Source organism: Stegostoma tigrinum, chromosome 18 (genome assembly GCF_030684315.1).
Source record: "Stegostoma tigrinum isolate sSteTig4 chromosome 18, sSteTig4.hap1, whole genome shotgun sequence".
NCBI classification, from domain to species: domain Eukaryota; kingdom Metazoa; phylum Chordata; class Chondrichthyes; order Orectolobiformes; family Stegostomatidae; genus Stegostoma; species Stegostoma tigrinum.
Genome location: NC_081371.1, coordinates 5,208,981 through 5,230,821, shown reverse-complemented (window position 1 = coordinate 5,230,821; position 21,841 = coordinate 5,208,981). Strand labels below are relative to the sequence as shown.

Sequence of the window (21,841 nt, the reverse complement as noted above, 5' to 3'; positions counted from 1 at the left end):
AGGCAACAGTGCTAATCACTGAGCTACCGTGATGGGAGGAAGATAATTCAAGTAGCCTAGCTGAGGATGACTCACTGAAACCTCCTGTCACTTTTAATGTTGACTGAGAGCAGACTGATAAAGTTGTAATTGGCTAGGTTGCATTTGTCCTGCATTTTATGGAGAGAACATACGTGGGCAATTCTCCTCAGTGCCAGGTACATGCATGTGTTGCAAACATCAGGCAAGAAGTAGGATTACCTCTTTAGGGGCTTTGTGTGCCCAGCAGTGGCATCTCCCAAGATCAGGAATCCCCTGTTAACCCTTTGCATTTGGCCTTTCTATAGCAGCTCTGCACCTCCGCTCCCCACCCCCCCCAAGTGAATCAGTTGGGCTGCTTCCTATGTTTCATTGCTGTAAGGCTGCTGGATTATAAATTGATAGACTGAAGACTGACTTTTCCATTTGTTAGGGGTTAGGGAATAGGTGTTCATAACTAATATCCAGCTATATGATGTGGTACGTTTTGCAAATTCGTTTTAATAACATCACCCAGGGTGAAGGTAGATGTTAGTCATGATTTAGAGTAGAAAAGGTTTGAGTGTCTGAATGGTCTACTCCTGCTCCTAACATTAACCTTCTCTATACTTTTCATCAGCACCATTCAGCTTGTAATAATCCTGATATTGGAGGTTTGGTTACAGCTAAAATTGTTCTGGGAGAGTCACCAGTCTGCTTGCGACTTAGCAACAAGACCTGATTGAAAAAGAATGAATAGATTATACCAAAAGAGAAGTGCCAAAAGCCAGCTTGAAAATGATGATTTTGAAAAATAAAAGCAAGTTCTTGGTCTAACGAGAGGATCCTTTAAATTACAATACCTGAGCCTTCTGAAAATTAACTTATAGAGTGTGCATTTCCAAGACCTGATAAAGAGAAATGGTTTGAAAGAGATTTGGACCATAAATTATGGACTCAGGCTGTGGTTCAGTGTATCCCTGAATTGCTCATCTTGTAACATACTGCAAGCAATAAAGTTCCCTCTTCCCCAGCAATTTTATAAATCTGCTTCATTGAGCAGTAAAAACCTAGTTTATTCTGGTACCATGCCAAGCACAAGATCCAATAAGCTTGCTGCATTTGTTCATTTGAACAGTAAGAGTGAAAAGACCAATAGACCCATTAGGACATAGAAAATCACCAGATGACAAAAAACTCCAGATTCATCTTGTTTACTTTCCACCATCTTTTAGTTACATGATAAAAGCTAAAATGAAATTGTTGACTACCCCTCACAGTGTTGATGAAACATTCCAAGGTATTTCACAGGGCTATTAGAAACAAAGAATGACCCATAGAATGTTCGGTAACATCCTAAAAGCTTGATCAAAGAAAGATTTTAAGAGGTGTCTAAAAGAAGGATAGCAGAATAGAGAAGCTGGGAGATGTAGAGGGGTAATTTGAAGGTTTCAGGTATGGGTAAATGAAAGCACTATTACAAATGGTGCAATAATTAAAATTGGGAAAGTGCATGAAGTCAGAATTAGAGGTATGCAGCTATCTTGGAGCATCATGGGGCTAGAGGAGACAGGTAGGGAGGATAGAGAACACGGAGGAATGTGAAAACAGTGATAAGAATATTGAAATCAAAATGGTGCTTTCCCAGGAGCCAATGTAAGTGAGTGAACATGACAGGGAAAAAGAATTGGCTGTGATTTAAGACATCGGCAGCAAGGTTTTGGATGACTTCCCATTCATTCAGGTGGAATGTGCATTGGAATAGTTGAGTCTTAAGGTAATGGAGACATGAATGGAAGATTCAGCAATACATAATTTGTGATAGATGTGAAGTCAGGCAATGTTACAGCAATGGAATTAAGTGATCCATAGTGAAGGCACAAAAATGAAGTCAGAAGCTAAAATTTGACAAGAAGGTTGGGAACAGACTGACTTATTCTCAGACTGTTACCAGGGATAAAGATGGAATCGATGGCTAGGGAATGAATTTAGACTTGGGACCCAAAAACAATGACTTTGGTCTTGCCAATGTTTACTTTGATGTAAGGAGCAACGAGTATCATCAGTATTTATGGTGAAGCCTGCTCCTGTGCCTCAGGATCTGTCATGGGGTATAATGTGCAAACGTAAAGTAGGAGGCAGACAAAGACCACTCTTTGGAAAATACCAGCGTCAATATTGTGGGAGCAGAAAATGAAGGTACAACAAGTAATTCTCTGGCTATTATTAAGTGAATAAGATTAGAACCAGATGAGGACAGTGCTACCAGCTGATGACGGTGTAAAATTGTTGAAGGAGGAAGCTGTGGCTAACTGTTTGAAAGGCTGCAGACAGCTGAAGAAGGATGAGAAGGGATATCTTTCCTGCCTATCAGATTTTACTTAGTCCATAGCAAACTCATGACATGAGGTGAGGGAAAATCCAGTGGTAGAGAACTTTGGGAACCGAAGATCCAAAATCACCTGCACTTCCAAAGCCTGCTACACTTGCCATGCCAAATTTTAAATTACTGTATCCCAAAATATTATTTTATGAAAAAAAGCTGTTCTAATTCTCATTCGCAATTTTAGATAATTCCCCACCTCCTCCAGCTGCCGGTCATATTAGCTATGATGGGAAAGAAAAGCAATAGGAAATTTACAAAAATACTGTTGTAAGCAATCTGAGGAAAAATCTTGGGAAGTTCATCTCCAAAGCCAGAAAGCACTTAGCCTTTCTGACTGTGTTGGGATTTGCAGACTATTTGACTGTGAAGGGTAGCGGAGAGTTAACAAACAATTTTGGCCTCATTCCCTGTTTACATATGTGCTCTATGGACTATTATCACAGTGAATAATAATCAAGAGAAAGACCTCAGGCAGAATTCCTTCTCCAGCTCAGCCCACAGGCCAGAAACAAACTATGCTATCTCAATATTTGCTCCAACCGAGATTAGATAACTCACATTGAACAAAACAGTTTCCAGCTAGCTAATGACCAAAGAGGTTTCCAGCCTACCAGAGTTAGTATTGTTATGATCACAGCTGAATTTATTACTGGACAAGTCAAATCCCAGACTGAAATCTAGCATGCTAGATCATTTTCTGGTTGTTTTTAGTTTAATGAGGTTGCCCTGCACCAGAACGAAAACACACAACCCTGCAGATCTGGTTTTAATAACAAACGCTATTTCACAAAACAAATGATAAAATAGGACAAACCAAAGCAAAGCAAGTTTAAATATTTTGAAACACATGGTAAAATAGAATCCCATTCATCTCCTTAGCACCCCAGCACTCTCAACACCAGACAGAATTTCTTTCCTTTTACTTCTATAGAGCTTAATTAAACTGATATTTCAATTCCCACTGTTGAGAATCTGATAGCCTCTTCCTTGAATCTTCCAACAGATTAGCATAGACTTTCTCTGCCTCAAATAATTGCCTTAGTACTGTAATCAAGTCCTCTCATTCTGAATCTTTCAAGCTAAACTTTTGATACCAAAAAAATTTCTTAATCGTTCTAAACTGTCTGTTTTTCATGAGAAACTGAAACTGAGAAGTTTTCTTCAAACTATAGGTGCTTCCTCTAAGCCAAAAGAAATACCATTCCATACCCTTTTAACAGAAATCTGTTACAGTACGCTGTTTACTTTGCTCGTTAATAAAAACTCTTCAATGTAAAGAAATTCTCATTTTTCTCTGTAGATTATCTCACACTTTTTTCAATATATCACCTTGACAAAGGAAAAGTAGCTATTCAGTAAACCCCTTCATAGACGTAGACCAAAATTCACATACCACTAGTTCAAAATCCAAAACTCTAAAATACATGATATTGAGATCTATATAAGACACATACCCTGTATCATTCTGTTACCAGGTAAATGGTCTTACAACCAGGCCATAAGTAAGACTAGAGTTTTGCTCCAACAGTTTATCAGACGTTAAAGAGTTTTAATGATTTAACAAAGGAGTTTGGGGTAATTTATATTCAGCAGTTGTTTTCAAATTAAATTTGGTTCACATGTGATCAAACTTGAAGGAATGAATTGAAACCAGTTAGAATATCGATCCATGAAGGTGATTCTTACATTTCATTATATATATTATATACTAGAAATGCTTCATTCATTTAATATATGCAAAAATCCTTGGAATTCCTTCTGAATGTGTTTGCCTTCGAACCCATTTGTGGTGTAAGGATGGGGACTGTGATTGGCGGATCAATCCCTGGATGTAGGGCTAGGAAATGATCAAATATCATGTCTTTAGAATAATGTGACACTTGGTATGGAACAGTAGAGAATGGAAGGTGGACACAGCAGGCAAGAACTTTCATCTTAAATTCAACATCGCCGTTTCTCAGAAATATGCTAATCATTTAGCCACTATGCCTACCCTGAAACTGTTTACTATTACCTAGTGACTTTCGCATAAATGTTGCCTTCTCTGTAAACATTGTTACTTTCTGTGCTAGAAAGAACTCAACAAAATGAACTCACTGTGAGCAAAGGTGAATTCATTGCAGTGGATATGGGAGACACTCAACTGCAGAGAAAATCTTGTCTAGATCTGGAATTTGTTGTTTGTTTAAGATTCAACATATAAAGTGGTGCTGCCAGTAAATTAGGCATTGTACTCTTTCAGATCATTCCCGATTATAACAATGTGCAGAACTTAACCTACTTGGACATGGTGATCTCAGAGTCTCTACGCATGTACCCACCCGGAGTCAGGTAAAAAGAAATGTTCAAGAAACTTTCAGAGATTATAGTGAGAATCAGGCTAAAAAAAAACGTTAAGATGTATTGGTATAAAACAAACAATATTTTATTCTATATTACAGACATTTCCACAGGGTTTTGTAGAAGCAGAATTTCACAGTAACTTTTTCAGATAGTGACTGACTGAATCAAGCATATCAATAATATGTCCATGGTACATAAGAAAATAAACTTCAGTCCTAAGGAATTGTTACAGATGTAGGCATCGCACTGTGCTGTTGACCATTTTTAGTGCTCAGCAACCTGTGGGTTGGGAGTGTACCTTTTAGCTGTCCTGCTGAAAAGCCTCAAAGCCCTACCTTTTTATATTGCTTCCTTCCTAGGACTCAGCTGGCCCAAGCCTGTCCAAGCTTCATTTTCCTTTGAATATAAAGTGTTTTGACACCAGACCGAATCAGACTCACTAACACTTGATTCTCAATACAGTGAAATTAAAATGTTTGATAACCATCAGAACTGTTCCTAACCAGACTTTACAAATAACTGATATTGGACATGTTTATAACTTAAACAAAAATTAGCACAACACAGAAAAACTATAAGGCAATCTAATTAATACCTACAATCTAAGACTAATCTTCTTTGGTCAATTCACCCACCAACAGTCAGACAAACACGGTTAAAGGATAGTTATTTTAAAAATTGAAGAATTTAAATTTGATAACCATTTCAACGATGAATACCAAGCCTCCTCGAAATCTGACAGGTTATATTAAAGACAGGTAGGATTGTATCTTGCTTGAATTCAGAAGTCACTAGTTAATGTAAACAGTTTCAGGGTAGCCATAGTGGCTAAATGATTAGCATTGCTACCTCACAGCACCAGGGACCCAGGTTCGATTCCACCTTTGGGTGACTGACTGTATAGGGTTTGCACATTGTCCCCATTTTTTGTGCAAGTTACCTCCTGGCTGCTCTGGTTTCCTCCCACAGTTCAAAAATATGCAGGTTAGGTGGATTGGCCATTCTAATTGCCCAGTAGGGTCCAGGGATATGTGGGCTAGGTGGATTAGCAATGGGTTTGTAGGGATAGGATGGAGGGGTAGGTCTGGGCGTGATGCTCTTTGGAAAGGCAGTATGGACTTGATGGGCTGAATGGCCTGCACCTGCACCGCAGGGATTCTATGATTCTAGCGCCGCAGAACTCTGGAGACTTTTTCTAATTCCTTATAGACTGGAGTTCTTTTCTCTAGACTTGCAAGAAGTTGCTAACTGGAGAATAACTAGAGAGAGCAAAACCAATCAACTCAAAGCAGCACTCTATCTTCTGCCTAAAAACCCAGTCAAAACTTTGGTTTCTCTGTCTTTTTCAACATTCCCTGTGGCCAGCACATATCCTGTATTGACTAACCAATTCAGCATCCAACTAGTCCCTCAGCATAAGATCTTTAGCTGGTTCATATATAAAGTTAACTACTACTCAACCTACATTATCCTTCCAGACCAGCGCCCAACCATAAATGTCCATCGTTTGTTCTCTCCCTTTTTTTGGAAAAAGTTCAACTCTCAACTACAACTCAGTTCCAAACCAAAGTTGATGAAAATTAAATGTAAAGAGAATCTCAACAAAAACAAATGGTGGACTCTATAATAGACAGTCACTAGTTTTTAAATCAGAAAAAAAAGCTCTGTGCTTTGAAAGAGCAATGCAATTAATTCTATTCTCCTCTGACCCCTATCTATGCAAATATTATTCCCTCAGGTATACAGGTATCCGGTTTCCTTTTGAAAGTTATTGTTAAACTCTTTCCTACCACCTATCAGGAAGTATATTCTACTTCATAAACTGTACAAAAATAAAAATATTACCTCCTGTGGTTCTTTCAGCATCTATGTTGCTCTGTATCCTCTTGTTCGCAGCCTTCCTGCCAGTGGGCAGAGTTTTTCCTTATAAAAACTCATTGTAAGTTTGAATATTTCTATTAAATCTTTTGTTAATCTTCTCTGCTCTAAGGAAAATAATCCGAGCTTCCCTCATCTTTTTTATCTATTGAAGCCTTTCATAAAGTGCTGTTAGAAATTGAAAGCTTGGTCTCCAATCGCCCTGTAGTGCCAAGCAATGTAGTATAGAATTACTCTACTGATATTGTGTTGCCAACCAGGAGGGCCGAGAGTGTCATTTGACATTGAATGTGGAGCTGGAAAAGCACAGCAGGTCAGACAATATCCAAGGAGCAGGGAAGTCAGTATTTTGGGCCGAAACCCTTCGTCAGGTTTTGGCTTAAAATGTTGACTTCCCTGCTCCTCAGATACTGTCTGATCCGCTGCACTTTTCCAGTTCCACGTTTATTGACTCTACCTTCTAGCATCTGCAGTCCTTACTGTCACCATTGATTTTTGACCTGTGCTGAGCTGAACTGAGCTGAACTGATATCAGCTTTTCCGATCCTTTTGCCATAAGGAGGTGGGAATGGGGGGAAGCACAAAGCAAGGTTTTCCACTCCTGGTTGTAATTGAGTAACTTCTTTGGATGGGTGCAGCCCCAGCAACACTCAAGAAGCTTGACACCATCCATGTCAAAGCAGCCCACTTGATTGGCACTGTATTCACAAACATCCACTCTCTCCAACACCGATGCTCAGTAGCAGCAGTGTGTACTATCTACAAGATGCACTGCAGAAATTCACCAAAGATCCTCAGACAGCACCTTCCAAACCCATAACCACTTCCATCTAGAAGGACAAGGGCAGCAGATATACAGTAACACCACCACCTTCAAGTTCCCCTTCAAGCCACTCACCGTACTGATGTGGAACTATATCGCTGTTCCTTCAATATCATTGGGTCAAAATCCTGAAATTCTGTCCCTAATGGCATTTGTGAGTCAACGCACAGCAGGTGGAATACAGCAGTTCAAGAAAGCAGCTCACCACACCACCTTCTCAAGGGCATCTAGGGATGGGCAATAAATGCTGGCAGCCAGTGATACCCACATCCCACAAAATGAATAAGAAAGAAACAAAACAACCTTTGTAGAATGTGTCTGCGAAGGACATATGGTGCTCATGTGCCCACACTAGATAACAGTGCCTTCAGGGAAAGAGAGGACTGACTGTTTGTATACATGGTTTCTAACGGTAAAGATCAGAGATAAACTAACAAGCACTTGTGTTGCTCTGCTGCAGGTTTGGTCGCATATGTGGAAAAAACTGTTTGGTGAATGGGCAATTTATTCCTGCGGGGATAACTGTCGAAGTTCCAGTTGGTGTCCTCCACTATGACCCCAAATACTGGCCAGAACCAGAGAAATTTAAACCAGAGAGGTGGGTAGTGACCAGTGTAGTACCTATAATGCTGTATAGCAATGTGTCATGCTTCACAGGAGTTTTATTGACCGACATAATTTCTTTCTTGTTCAGAATTAATTAAAGCAGGTGACCAAATATTTGGTCAAAGAAATTAACAGGGTAAATAGCATTTTTCGCACTGAAAATTGACCTGCACTGAACCAGCAACAAGAGAAAGTAAGCGCGTGGAAAGTTAAGCTGTGCAGATAAATGCTATATGCCACCCACTTTCATCATTTGTTCATTGTTCAAGGGAGAACAAAATGTATATCTCAAAATGTATTGAACCGAAAAGGATTTTCATCTCTATTGCTGCCACTCTATTAGTTTCTTCGCTGAAGCTTCGCAGCCAGCCAGCTGTGATTGCTGGTACCCATACTAAGCTGCTGCAAAAATAGGTGGGAACGCAAGTAGTGGAGATGATACAAAGAGTCTTGTCGGGCATATGGAGGGATTAAGCAAGTCAGCAAAAAACTTGACAGATGAAATATAACGTGGGAAATTATGAGGCTGTGCTCTTAAATGGAGAAAGACTGCAGGAAGCAATAACACTGAAAGAGTTGGGAGCCCTCATGCATAAATCACAAAAAGCCAACAGATAGATTCAGCGGATAATAGGGAAGGCATCCTTCCTATAATGTACTAAATGGAATTCCAGTTGTGACCTAACCAGCATTTTATACTGTTCCAGCATAACCTCCCTGTTCTACTATCTGTACGTTGGCTAATAAAGACGTGTTCTATAAATCTTCTTAACCCCCTGTATATCTGCCCTGCTATTTCATGTGGACATCAAGGTCCCTCTGATTTTCAGTACTTTCCACATCTTACCATTCGTACTGTATTGTCTTGTTAGCTCACCCTGTCCCACAAGTGCATTACCGCTCTCATTTCCAGGTTAAACCAGATTTCCTGTGCTCTGCCCAACTATCTTAGTGCTGCTTTTTCTCTGACGGTGATATAAGACAAATTATATGTAACTACTTTAAAACATTGAGTCAAATGAACATATCATTCACACATCAACACAGATAGTGTAATATTTAATTTGCGAGCCAAAAATTGAAGAACTGTACACCAACGTGCTAGACGTCTTGACACCAGCAAGGGACTGCCTGGTAAGTGAGCAACTTTGTTGAATGAACAATCTGAACCCAGCTTGGGCATTGTGGAATTAGCTGGCAATAGGTTTGCCTCTGGCTTCCTGGGCTTTTGAAATATTGCTCATTCTTGCTGTTCTGCAGAACTGTCCTAATTAACCTCCTGATCCTCTGTCTCAGCCCACCCACGGATTGGGCACTCCTTCATTTCACCTGCATCCAGGATACTCCGCCCTCACCCCCCCGAAGCTCTTTGTGGCTGAAATTGTGCAGACCACAGCAAACCCCAGTGATGTTGGACAGCTCTCTGATCTGTACTGCCAAACCCCAGGATAGTGGTCCTGACATTGAAACCTCACCTTCAGGAGTCTGTACAGTCATGGTTAAAATGTGAACCGCATCCTGCCTTAGTACTGAATCCACCTTACAGCTGTCATGGGTCAGGTTTACAGACCTTGGATGGCTGGTAAGACATAACTGTCTAGCTCAAGGACCTTGGAAAGAGGCAGATATCAGCAAGTGCCCCTGCAAGTACAGGTCATGGCACCTCCAAGGATAACTGGTACAAATCAGAGTTTAATGTCAGCTAGACAGAGCTCAACAAATGCTTTTCTGATCAGAATTTTATTCCAACTTGCACACCATCAATTCCAATAACACTAATTACTTATTTCCCATGTATGCAGAATATATACGTCCAGTCACGTTCATCCAATTATCCATAATCATCATATAATCTTCCCAGGCCCCATTCAGTTTAGATGTCCTGCTAGGTTTTACGAGATAGTATCTGAAACGTGGCCTCAAGAACCACAAATTATTTGAACATTCAGGGAGTGGGATCTTTTGTATTGATAAATTCCACTGGTTGGAGAGGGAGTGCTCACAAAGCAACATGGAAATGGCTGGTTACATGCCGCACTTGGGGTAAGTGAGCAATAGTGGAGAATCCTAATGTGACAGCAGTTTGACTCTCTTCATTGAGATAATAGGTAATGAAGAGGTCTGCCCTGGTGAAAATGGCATCAGTAACATCCTGGATGTATTATTGGGTCAAGGATTTGGAGATATTACACACATCCCTAACTGCCCCCTCAAACAAAACTGCTGGCATAAGAAGGCGATCTGTGACCTTGACAGCAAGCAGAATGGGAATGCCGGTGAGTCTTTGTGAGCATCAGTTCAGCTGAGATAATACAGTGAGATATTCTTAATTTTCTGTGGTATTGCCATTCCCCCAAAAATGTAGGTAACTGTAGAGAAGCCTATAAACCCTGGTTCTCACCATTCCTCTGTATCTCCTTGGTGGATCTTCATCTACTGCTTCTCCTTGTAAAGGCTACGTAGCTGCCACTGCTGCCTGGTCTTGCTGACATTGCTAAAGCTGTAGTCTCTGCTGCCTCCTTCTGCGCTTCCTTCATAGTGGGAGCAAGGCCACAGGAAGGGCAGGCACAGGTTGGGACATGTGAGGAAAGTGTTATTGAAGGATTCCTGAAACCATCAAATAAAATGTTATGCACACACACAGTGCGGCTTTTCAAGGAAGGTATTCCTCCCTAAAAGCACTGTGAACAGTGAAAATATCTTTATTAGAAAAAGCATCTTCTGCCTTAAATCTCCGTTTCGTGAATTAGCCCAGATCCTCGCGGAATTACTTTTTCTGTATGGCAACTGCTTTGCATTGTCCTCTAGTACTTAATGTAGATTATTTTACCCAACTAAGAACATCAGATTCAGCTTTTTAAATTCCTTGTTACAATAAGATTTGGTGATCACAAGGTAGTAATCTATGTGCACAGTGGAATACTTATGATTGCTTGGACTGTAATTTGTTAGGTGCATTATTTGATGATTACTGACTTGCAGATGAAGTGATAACTGAAGGAAGATGAGCACTGTTGCTTAATCAGTGAAGTCATGATTGCTGCACTGTTCCTTGCAGCGCTTCACAAGAATGCTATCAGCTCTGCCTCTATGGAAAATGAAGTAATTTACATCTCCCAATTTTCCTGTGGTCTCTTCCGTTTTGTGAACTTGTTGTGTTTTGAATCCATGAAACAAAGAGGCAGCTTTCTTTTTGAGTGAATGACTTGTAGGCTCTGCCTTTGACCCACAAAATCTGGATAAGTATATGAATAGGAAAGGTTTGGAAGGTTATTGGACCATCACAGGAAGATGGGACTAGTTTATTTGGGAACATGGTCAGCTAGACTGTTTGGACTGAAGGGTCTGCTTCCATGCTGTATGACTCTATGACTCAACATTGGCACAAGCTGCCTGCCTCTCTGCACTAAAAAAAAGCAGGTTGGTTTCATGTTACTGCTGAAAATCCTATAGGATGATCTCAACAGGTTGGATGAGTGGACAAATCAATGGCAGACACAGTAAAATTTGAATAAGTATGAGGTTATTCACTTCAGAAGTAAAAACAAGTAGGCAGTTTACTACCTGAATGGCTGTAAATTTGGAGAAGGGAGTGTGCAGCGGGACCTGTGTGTCCTTGTGCACCAGTTGCTGAAGGTAAGCATGCAGGTGCAGCAGGCAGTAAGGAAGGCAAATGGTATTTTGGTCTTCATTGCGAGAGGTTTCAAGTACAGGAGCATGGATGTGTTGTTGCAGTTATACAGGGACTTGGTGAGGCCACATGTAGAATATTGAATGCAGTTTTGGTCTCCTTTTCTGAGGAAGGGTGCTCTTGCTCTCGAGGAAGTCCAGCAAAGGTTTACCGGGCTGATTTCAGGGATGGCGGGACTGATGTATGAGGAGAGATTGACTAGGTTGGGTTTGTTTTTACTGGATTTCAGACAAATGGTGGGGGTGTGGATCTCACAGAAACTTATAAAATTCTAACATGACTGGGCAGGGTAAATGCAGGGAGGATGTTCCTGATGGTGGTTGTGTCTGGAACCTGGAGTCACAGTGGGAGGATTCAGGGTAGACCATTTAGAATGGAGATGAGACATTTCTATACCCCCAGAGTGGTGAGCCTGTGGAATTCATTACCACAGGAAGTAGTTGATGCCAAAACATGGAATGTATTCAAGAGGCAGCTAGATATAGCACTTGGGGTAAATGGGATCAAGAGTTATGGGGAGAAAGCAGTGTTAGGCTGTTGAGTTGTACGATCAGCCATGAGAAGGCTCGAAGGGCTGAATGACCTCTTCCTGCTCCTATCTTCAATGTTTCTGTAAATATGAGATGCCTCGCTGTCTCTTAACTCTGAAATGGATGCTTGAAGCCCTGAAATGTTGAATGTCATTGGCTGAGAGCAAGTGTGATGATGATGTGATGCTGGTGCTTTCCTGATGTCGGATTGTGTGCGTGAAGGGCCCAGGAAGACACAGAGAAGTGGTTCCACGTGATGAGCTCAGTGGACACTGACTACAGTGGACGCTGTCAAGACATGTCACCAGGCAGCCACTCTATTTTACCATCTACTATCACTGCCACATTTCTCAGTTGTGGACAGGAAGGATTGGTTGTGTGGTCTTAATACAATGTTGGGCTGTGAATGAGATGAAAATGCGTAGAGATAAACTTGTTGACTCCCGATGGTAGAATTTTGAATTAGTTAAATTAGATTTAAGCCAGAGAGATTTGAGGATCTAATTTTTGATCACTGGAACAATTAAATCAGCTTGCTCATGATTCGCACCTTCTCGGAAAGAAGAAAATCATGCCCATTGTTACTGAGAATATTGGGAAATCTCGGTTAACAGATGTGTCCCCACCCCAGAATGTGGTGTCTTTCTTCACCTGTGGTTAGAACATAGAACATAGAACATAGAAAAGTACAGCACAGTACAGGCCCTTCGGCCCACGATGTTGTGCCGTGGAATAATCCTAATAAATAATCTAATACATCATCAGTTTGGGTGGAGCTTAATGCACTCTTCAACATTAACCCTTTATGGACCAAGAGCTTATGGATATTTTGAGATGTTATTATACCCCCTTGAAGAAGGTGGGACTTCAACCTGGGCCTCCTGCCCCAGAGGTAGGAACTCTATCACTGTGCCAGAAGGGCCCTCCCTCCTCTAACTTTGTACAATAAAGACCACATTGTGATCCAGTCCACGTTTGAATAGCCAGGTAGCAGTCAGATAGGCACATAGCTGAACATTCCTCATTTGGAAGGGTACTGGTACCCACTGCTCTGACCTCAGAAAATTCCAGAGTCTTCAAATTAGGAACAGATTGAAAAAGATTGAACTAAAATAACGTAGAAGACCATTGCTGGTTACTTTATAGTCAGTAATCAAGAAGCTTTCAATGTTAGAAAATAGCTTGCTTATTCCATTAGTACATAAATGGTTAAAGCCTTTGTTTTTATACCTGTTTACAATAAATAAATGGTTAAAATAGAGACAAATGTTTTGCTTTAGGAAAACAAGCATGAATATCAATTGAGCAGCCTATAGGGAGTAATTGTATTCCTTGCACAATGTTAATGCAGTGATGTGGTCTCATCATGCACCCTCTGGGGAAAGATACGCTCCTCATCTGTCCAGCCCTTTCACAATATCTATTCTTCCCCTTTTATCTCTTCTGTCATTCTTCAATGCCTGTGTTGTTTTAAAATGAAAATGGACGGACCTCCACACTGTAATTCTCTTGCCATTGATGCATGCTTTTACTTACTTGCAATGGGCATAAGGCCAAAAATGATCCAAAAATGGCTGTGTTGGCCAAGAACAAATGAAATTGGTAGTTCTATTCCCTGAGTTTTTTTTAAAATCTGAGGTGCACTGGGCAAGATCTCACTGCAGTGCATCTCAGAGCATACCTTGTTGGTTAGAATTCTTTCCTTGTCGGCATAAATATTCACAAGCTGATAATAGCACCAGGCCATCAGATACCTTGTAATATAACTGTGCATCTCCGTAACCAAAGAGGTTCAAGTATGGAGAGAGAAACTGCAGAATAATGTTGAAGGATGGTGCGTTAGCTTCAAATCAGGTACACAGCTAAAAAGAATGAGCATAAAGGAAAGGTAGAGGGTTAGAAAAAATTGAAACCTTTCAGAATTTTTTTAGAATTGTGAAGAGTAGTTTACTTGCTACATGAATGAGACTCCACATTTTAAATTGTTCAGTTTCCGGGTTAGGAAGGTAGATCCTAATTGGTTCATGAAATGTGGTCACCGTTAGCTAGGTTAGCAATTGCTATTCAGAGAGATAGTTTAAAGTTAGTCTCTGTGGGCCTGGAGTCACATGTAGGTCAGACTGGGAAAGGATGGCAGATTTCCTTCACTGAAGGGCGTTAGCGAACCGAATTGGTTTTTACACTTCATATTTTTCATCAAATTTAAATGCCACCATCTGCAATGGTGGGGATTCACCCAGGTCCCCTGGGAAAATTGTCCTGGGGGTTACTGGATTACTAGTTCAGCTTCATTACCGTCACACCACAAGTACTTAGGTTCCAGTCCGAGCTTTCTATGGTGCATTTAATAAGCAACTAAAATCCAAAGCTTGCGGGCTCTTAAAAGTAACAGTAAGGCTGAGGCGTGATGTCATTTGTGTGAAGCCAAGGAGCTCGAACAGTTCATCCACTTCACTAACACCTTCCACCCCAACCTTCAGTTCACCTGGGCCATCTCCAGCACATCCCTCACCTTCCTGGACCTCTCAGTCTCCATCTCAGGCAACCAGCTTGTAACTGATGTCCATTTCAAGCCCACCGACTCCCACAGCTACCTAGAATACACCTCCTCCCACCCACCCTCCTGCAAAAATTCCATCCCCTATTCCCAATTCCTCCGCCTCCGCCGCATCTGCTCCCACGACGAGACATTCCACTCCCGCACATCCCAGATGTCCAAATTCTTCAAGGACCGCAACTTTCCCCCCACAGTGATCGAGAACGCTCTCGACCGCGTCTCCCGTATTTCCCGCAACACGTCTCTCACACCCCGCCCCCGCCACAACCGCCCAAAGAGGATCCCCCTCGTTCCCACACACCACCCCACCAACCTCCGGATACAACGCATCATCCTCCGACACTTCCGCCATCTACAATCTGACCCCACCACCCAAGACATTTTTCCTTCCCCACCCCTGTCTGCTTTCCGGAGAGACCACTCTCTCCGTGACTCCCTTGTTCGCTCTACACTGCCCTCCAACCCGACCACACCCGGCACCTTCCCCTGCAACCGCAGGAAATGCTACACTTGCCCCCACACCTCCCCCCTCCCCCCTCACCCCTATCCCAGGCCCCAAGATGACATTCCACATTAAGCAGAGGTTCACCTGCACATCTGCCAATGTGGTATACTGCATCCACTGTACCCGGTGTGGCTACCTCTACATTGGGGAAACCAAGCGGAGGCTTGGAGACCGCTTTGCAGAACTCCTCCGCTCAGTTCGCAACAAACTACTGCACCTCCCAGTCGCAAACCATTTCCACTCCCCCTCCCATTCTTTAGATGACATGTCCATCATGGGCCTCCTGCAGTGCCACAATGATGCCACCCGAAGGTTGCAGGAACAGCAACTCATATTGCGCCTGGGAACCCTGCAGCCTAATGGTATCAATGTGGACTTCACCAGTTTCAAAATCTCCCCTTCCCCAACTGCATCCCTAAACCAGCCCAGTTCGTCCCCTCCCCCCACTGCACCACACAACCAGCCCAGCTCCTCCACTCCATCCACTGCATCCCAAAACCAGTCCAACCTGTCTCCGCCTCCCTAACCTGTTCTTCCTCTCACCCATCCCTTCCTCCCACCCCAAGCCGCACCCCCATCTCCTCCCTACTAACCTCATCCCACCTCCTTGACCTGTCCGTCTTCCTGGACTGACCTATCCCCTCCCTACCTCCCCACCTATACTCTTTCCACCTATCTTCTTTTCTCTCCATCTTCGGTCCGCCTCCCCCTCTCTCCCTATTTATTCCAGAACCCTCACCCCATCCCCCTCTCTGATGAAGGGTCTAGGCCCGAAACGTCAGCTTTTGTGCTCCTGAGATGCTGCTTGGCCTGCTGTGTTCATCCAGCCTCACATTTTGTTGTCTAGCAACCGGCATTAGTTGACCACAGAGTTCTAGATATTCACAATTTGGCTCATTCTGTGTCTCTTTCACAGCATGCTTCCAATTTTTAACTACAAAACATGGCAGAGCTCTCTCTTGTAGGAACTTACAGGCTGATTTGTATTTTAATAAAGGAAGACATTGTAAATGTACTATTATAATTCAAGCAAGATAACACCTAATAAAATGTTGAGCAAGACAATACAATTGGCAGTAAGCCGTGAGGAAGTTGATGTCCAGCAACAGAGCAAGGGGGTTTCCAACGTCAGTAAAACTGGAATTTGAGAGTTTGTTTCACTCTGTTGATGGAACAGCAAAAAAGACTTCTTGAATTTACTGGAACTTGTTTTTTTAAAATTATTTGTGGGTTTTGCAAACACTGGTCTTTTTTAAAATTTTTCCCCGGTTCATTGCCTATCAGCCTCCCTCTGTGTCTCTTTCACAACTGTATCTAGTAGCATACTTCCACTTCCTACCAACAATACACCGGTAATAGCTTTAACATCTTTCCATATTCAACACTTGTTCTTTACTAAGTTAAATAAGTATTAATTGTAAGTTGAAGAAAGGCAGCATTGTTTCACCTCTCAATGTTTGCTCTTCAGACTGCAGCACTCCGTATCCAAATCCAACAGGACCCTGACAACATTCTGCTGATAAATAGTAAGTATCATTGGTGACACACAAGTTCCCAGAAATGACCATTTCCACCAAGAAAGAATCCAATCATTCCAATCATTGCCAGTCGACAGTCAGCAGTTGAGTTGCCTACTATCAACATCCTAGGGAATTCTACAGGGAGCAGCTCACCCCCTGACTCCTAAAACCTTGTCCACTATCTGCAAAACATAGGTCAGCAATGCAGTGGGATACTTTCTACTTGTTTGGATGAGTGCATCTCCAACGACACTCGGCTCAACACCATCAGGATAAAGCAGCCTACTTGATTGGCATACTAGTTATCATCTTCAACATTCAACATTCACTTCCTTCTCCATTGATGTGCAATGGTAGCTTTGTACACAATCTACAAGATACATTGCTCTTTACACAGCACCTTCCAAGACCGAGACCTGTACCATCTAGAAGGACAAGGACTGCAGATACAAAGAAGCACCACCATCTGCAGTTCCCCATCCGTGCTGCATATTATTCTGACCTGGAAATATATTGCTTTTCTTTCAATCGTGTTGGGTCAAACCTAGAACTCCTTCTCAAACACATTGTGAATGTATGTGCATCCCAAGGACTACAATGGATCAAGACAGCAATCTGGCACCACCTTCTCAAGGTTAAATAGAAGTGGTCAATAATTGTTTACAGCCATCACACTCACTTCCTGTGAATGAATACAAATGTGTGGTTCAGTGCCAAGTTTACTTTGAAATGTCGCTGTGAAGAACTTTGGGATATTTTGTAATGCTCAAGGCACATTATGAATATGATTTGTTGTTGTAATAAAGACTAAAATTCCCTTCCTCCTGCTGCATCACCTCCATGTGTGTCTACTTCTGCCCCCACTGGTGGTTCCCTGTCTCTCAGTTATTGTCTTCCTTGTTCTTGGCAGGCTGCTCCAAATAGCTTCACCGTATTCTGTGTCTTTCGAAAATTCCTGAAATCCTGCCGTTCGGTTGTGCTCCATTCTGCCATTCTCCCACTTCAAACCATCTTACTATGCACTGCTACCTTGAGAACTGTTCGGCGCTCCAACTATCCTAGAAATATCCCCAAAGCTATAAAGTGGAACTCACCCACACATTATAACCATCTCTTAATGCCAACATAATCTGCGTTTCCCGCACGTTTCCGGAGACTTGGGTGCGGTACGTGCAAATTATTATAGAGGTACAGAGGATGAAAAGAGTCACTTTTTCCTTTGGACCTCGTACTTGCCCTGCTTTCAGTATCAGCTCTGGCTCAATGTGCACAACGGTTGTGGACTCGAGTCCAATTCCTGAAACCTGAACACATAATAGGAATTGTTCTGATGATTTTTGGTAAGCACGGGAGAGATTCAGGCTTGGGATCTGATCATGGGGATCTCTACTTATTCAAATCAGCTTGTCTATAAATGAACTTTATCTCAAATTAGTCTTCATTGCTCAGACCTTGAGTATAGGAGTTGGAATGTTATGTTGAGGTTGTATAAGACATTGCTAAGACCTGTTTTGGAGTTCTATGTGCAGTTCTGGTTGCCCTGTTATAGGAAGAATATTATTAAGTTAGAGAGGATTCAGAAGAGATTTACCAGGATGTTGCTGGGAGTGGAGGATTTGAGTTAAAAGGAGAGGCTGGACTAGTTCAATCAAAGGGTCTGTTTCCATGCTGTAGGACTCTAAACAAGCATGTAGTTCATAAAGAGGAATTTTTATTGCTACAATTTCTCAGTTACGCTCAGGTCCCTTAGGAGTCTTGCAAAACCATGATAAGCATTCATTAAGTGAAGTTTTAAGTTCTAATCTGTCCTGTGTTCGGAATGTAGGCCACAGTAATCCTCCTCTGTCGTACACTGATTAAGTTCATCTCATCTTCTCTTTAATCAGATTCACTCCAGAGCTGAAAGCAGAGCGCCATCCTTTTGTATACCTGCCTTTTGGCGCTGGACCCAGAAGCTGTATCGGGATGAGACTGGCGCTCTTGGAAGCCAAGATTGTACTAGTGCGGATTCTGTCGAAGTATAGTTTCCAGACCAGCCCCGAAACACAGGTACACAACATTTAGCTCTGTCCTAGTATACGATGGAGCCTTGTTGATTCCACAGTAAGGAGACACTGTGCCAAGTCTACACAGAGAGCCACAGATTTATCAGAGGAAAGCCATGCTTTTGGACGGTTGGATGCAACATGATGATTATGAGAGAAATAACTTGTTAGGATATAGAGACTGGATGGTTCCAAAGCTTAGACATTGACCTTTCACTGGCTATGGGGAATTGTCTTTTCAATACAATACACACTGGCCTTTTCCCAGTGTCATGGAGGGTGGAGGGATTGGTGTGGTCTGAATGCCTGAAATGGTGTAGAGTTAGTGCCCTTGAACTGGATAAAATGTCTCTAACATTAGACTAACATTGGGTGTGCTAAGCTGGAAACTGACCTTTAACCTACTGAAGAAGGTTAATAACTTCCACTAAGAGAGATGAACAGAGCAGTTGGGCTGGAACACCTTGTTGAGATGGAGAACCAGTAGAGGGAGTTACACCCTGCATATAACTTAGGAGTGGATGATGATGAGACAGTGCGCCTGAAATGGATGTCAGCAGCTGACTTTATACCCTACAGAAAAGAGCATTTAAAAAGAGGACATGGGAACCAACTAATTGAAATATAAGTACAGATAAATTCCTTCCATTCAATATTTGCTATAACAGTCAGGTATAGGAAACCTTACGTCTTCATCTTAGAATAGATTATTAATGGTCGCTTCATCTTTCTGAGAAAAATTCTTACTTCAAATTGCCTGCCAACATAAAATATTAACAACTTAATCTGGTTTGGTGTATTGTGTTAGTAAAAGGCAATCAGCTGCTGCTGGAGAGGTTACGAATCCCACAATATCCTGGGAGATGTCCAAGAGTGGAGTCACAGATCAGGTTCTTTGATGTGTTGGGGATGTGTAGATGGGACAGAGGAGGCCTGTTCTGAGGTCACTATTATGACCAAGCCTTTGATTAAACGTATAATTTGCTGTAGATATAGGAAGGTGAATAATTCATAATCACCATGCCACTCTATAACAGTTGCGTCTTTATCTGTGAATAAATGTATGCCTTTTGCATTGATATTTACCTTGAAGATGTAAAGAATAACTATAAATGTGTCATCAGTAATCCTCTGTAGTCCCATTGATTTCTCTGTCTCTGATTCAATTGGAAAATGAGTGAAACAGAGCAAAGTTCTGGGGATCCCGGGCACGGGCAGCTATGAGGCTGCCATCCTCATGACCTCACTGAATGGACTCCTGCCAATTCAAGTGAGTTGGCTTTAATTCATGCCTACCGTTTGGCAATGTGGTAGGCCAATGGCTAGAGAGAGATACCAACTGAATGGCACAAAATGGCATCTGTACCTACGTTCATGAATAATAAGAGGGTGATAAATAATCCCCTTGAACTTTCTGTGAGTTTATATCCTAATAGCTTATCTGTGTTACAACCTTTCACTCTTATCCAAATGACAGTTCCTGGCTATGGTTTACTGGAACTTGCACCTGCTGCTAAGGTGCTCAGTGATAATTTATGTTTGCAAAAGGCTCCCTTCAAAAGACATTCCATTTGCTGTAGCCTGTTTTCTAGCTTTCTGCTCATGATGCCCATCTCACATGAGACTATTGCCCTGTTCCTGGCTAAGTCAGCAAAGACTGGAAAAGGGAAGAAGAAACTTTCGGTTTAATGTCCCTAGCTGACATTCTGCCCAGCAGATCACCCACTGAAACAAACAATACAGACAACAATGCATGGTGTAACATTTTTAAACCTAAAATATAGTTTATCTACCATTGGAGGAGAGTGAAAGATTTTTTTTATTGCAGCAAACTCTTACAGTCTGGGAAAATATTTGAAAAGGAAAGTATTAAAGATCTGAGAACGAGTGGGGGGTACAATGGTATGAATGGTAGTTTCCTGTATGTTTCTATTATATCTACTTATGGTCTGTCTAATTCTGGGGACTCATATAGTCTGCCAGACATGGTCAGGACTGGACTTATTTAGTCCCTGTCCACTGGTCCTACAATCACTCACCACATGTTTTTTCTCTTAGGTTCCACTGCGCATAAAATCGTTGGGCACCCTTGGACCGAAAGAGGGAGTGATCCTTAAGATTGTGCCGAGGAAATGTTAAACCCATGGGTGCACCTGATTATCTCAACATAATCTACGAATCTGACAGATGATCAGAACTTTGAAATGATTAACCATTGTGTGAGGGTAGCCTCTAACAGATGTTCGGAGCCTGAATGTGGATGGGAGGTGTTAAGTGCTCCTGATAATGAAGTGGTAACTTGCGTAATCTTCAGCTAACACGGTTAGATCCATAAAATAATGCTCACCCCTATTAGTGGAATCGCAGTGATTAAAGGCTAATATAGAAAAAAAAGCAGATTGGATAAAATATTGTAAAATGCTAAAAATAATCATGAATGTTCAATGTGATTACCTGACTTTAAATAAATCTGTTTTCTCTGTATCCTGCCTTAGACCATTTGAATTTTTAATACTGTTTCTTACTGCATCTTTCACAACCTCAGAACAATTCGAAACTCTTGGGAGTGAATAAATTAATTTTGAAGTGAAGTCACAATTGAAATGTCAGAAAAATAGCAGTCAGTTTACTTATTGCGAGGTTTCACAAACAATAACATTGAACCAGTTTAGCTGATCATTACAACCCAACATCTGAGTCAAGGTTTTATGATGCCATGACTCAAAAAGATTTGCTTTCCATGACTCTAGAATCTCCCAAATTGTTTTGAAGTGCAATGTGGGAAAGAGCAAAAGAACACTTGCATTTCAAAAAAATGATTGATCAGCTTTGAAGTACTTTGAGATAACTTGAGGATGTGAGAGGTGCTACATAAATGCTAATTCACTTTCTCCAGCGATTCACCAACTTGCACTGCTGCAAGATTTTTGAGTTACTCCTGGTTGCCTCTGGGAAGTTAA

The 21,841-nt window shown here is 41.7% G+C and overlaps 1 protein-coding gene across 2 annotated transcripts in view; it reads left to right on the top strand.

Moving 5' to 3' along the window:
• tbxas1 (thromboxane A synthase 1 (platelet)) overlaps positions 1-21,365 on the top strand; it is a 217,652-nt gene extending 196,287 nt beyond the window's left edge. For both annotated transcript variants that reach the window (XM_048549363.2, XM_048549364.2), the window contains 4 exons: positions 4,626-4,714; positions 7,888-8,025; positions 18,723-18,885; positions 20,940-21,365. In XM_048549363.2, coding sequence (XP_048405320.1) covers positions 4,626-4,714; positions 7,888-8,025; positions 18,723-18,885; positions 20,940-21,020 — 471 coding nt within the window. In that variant the 3' untranslated portion in view covers positions 21,021-21,365. The remainder of the gene's footprint in view (positions 1-4,625; positions 4,715-7,887; positions 8,026-18,722; positions 18,886-20,939) is intronic.
• Positions 21,366-21,841: the final 476 nt, after the last annotated feature.